General features: G+C 36.4%; 1 protein-coding gene across 1 annotated transcript; it reads left to right on the top strand.

Moving 5' to 3' along the window:
- Positions 1-511: 511 nt before the first annotated feature.
- LOC113756372 (phytochrome C-like) lies at positions 512-1,693 on the top strand (the record flags this gene model as incomplete). Its single annotated transcript, XM_027300060.1, has 2 exons — positions 512-602; positions 855-1,693. A coding segment is annotated over exon 2 (384 nt), but the record flags the coding sequence as incomplete, so codon positions are not given.
- Between the last annotated feature and the right edge of the window lie 10 nt (positions 1,694-1,703).

Here is a 1,703-nt window from a genome sequence, read left to right as displayed (position 1 = left end):
CTGCACTTCTTTTTAGTTTTTCCTTGCTAACCAAATATGTATTATTTATGGGAAAGTGGCATTTAGCTTTCTTTACTACACTTGTATTTCAATTTCTCAAATAACTTTTCTTCTACTTGAATAGAGTAAGTATTTTTTTTGGTAATTGTTTTAAAATTTTGATCTTATATTTGTCCCCATAAAAAATTAGTCCACAATCAACATGCACGGTATTGTAAGACTTGCTTTTGTTTTTCACCTCTTTTTTTGCCCAAAAAAATCTAAAATCAAGAAATACAGAAAGCAGGTGACAATATCGGAAAAAAAATACTTTTCTTAAAATCAAGACTTAAAATCTGATATCCAACATTAGTTGTTTGTCAACAAGGCCTAAAATGTTTTCTCGACGAGGTTAGTATCGGCTTTCACTAAATTAATTTGCCCAACTCATCCTTATTAGAAAAAAAAGATGCCCATTTTGGTAAATTAAATACTCATTACTTGGAAAGCAGTAATTATCATCGTCATCATCATCACGTCTTAGTTGCGGGGCAAGTTCATCTGGCAAATACCAGTTCCAGTGCGCTAGCAAGGGTTGGCTGGCCAACTCTCCATCTTCGGTGGTATGGTAAATTTGTCCCATAACCCTCCCTCCCCTCCATGTCTATCTTTACTGTTTTCTTTAACTTTGTATCAGTACTTAATTGCGGTTGCTGTACACTTTGGTGATGTGATGAAGTATCCTACTCTATTTTATTTTTCAGTCATAAAATTTTAGAAAACAATAATGGAATCCGGCTCTACTCAAGTGATTTCTGTGCTGTTTGGGTTCTTTTTTAGTAATCTGATTTGATGGTCTTTGAATATTCTTGCAGGCACCCCTGCTTTTCGTTCTGCGACTTTCTTGTAATTATGGGAGAATCTAAAAAGCGGTGGACCTTTCAGTAAAGTACCTTGAGTGGTCTTATGGATTTCTGGAATATATAGAAAAGGTTCTGCACATGTATGATTTTTCTTTTTTCTTTCTCTTTCCTGTCTTTTGAAGGAGTATCTTCCTCTTGATAGATTCTCTTCAATAAGGATAGAATTTTATAAGAGCTTTATTCTGGTTTTTGTATATAGTGCAAGCACTAATTGATTCTGAGGTGATATTTTTTGGGCTTTCCACTTTATAAGGAATATAAACTTTTTTTCAATTCACAAGTATAGGATTTATTTGAATGGCGAAAAGGGTTTATTGTTTGGAGAGTGCATGATGAATAGTGAGTAGAAGAGAGGAGGGAAAAGGAAAAAAATTCTAGGTGCGGGTAGGAGATTTGAGATTTGAGGGATGTCTTCGAGATCAACGACAAATAAGACGAATTGTTCTAGGAGTAGCTCTGCTAGGTCAAGACATGGTGCTAGAGTGGTTGCTCAGACCCCAATTGATACTAAACTCCACGTGGACTTTGAAGAGTCTGAAAGACAATTCGATTATTCTAGCTCAGTTAATGTTTCCAGCTCCACCAGCAATGTCCCTTCTTCAACTGTATCAGCTTATCTGCAGAAGATGCAGAGAGGAAGCCTTATTCAACCTTTTGGCTGTATGATTGCTGTCGATGAGGAGAAGTTTACTGTCTTGGCATATACTGAAAATGCTCCAGAAATGCTGGACTTGGCACCACATGCAGTTCCAAGCATTGAACAAAAAGAAGCTCTGACTTTCGGTACCGATGTTCGCATGC

The sequence above is a fragment of the Coffea eugenioides genome, unplaced genomic scaffold, assembly GCF_003713205.1.
Source record: "Coffea eugenioides isolate CCC68of unplaced genomic scaffold, Ceug_1.0 ScVebR1_2233;HRSCAF=3223, whole genome shotgun sequence".
Classification (NCBI taxonomy): domain Eukaryota; kingdom Viridiplantae; phylum Streptophyta; class Magnoliopsida; order Gentianales; family Rubiaceae; genus Coffea; species Coffea eugenioides.
The sequence above is the reverse complement of the archived record's forward strand: the minus strand, read 5'-3'. Positions and strand labels throughout refer to the sequence as shown.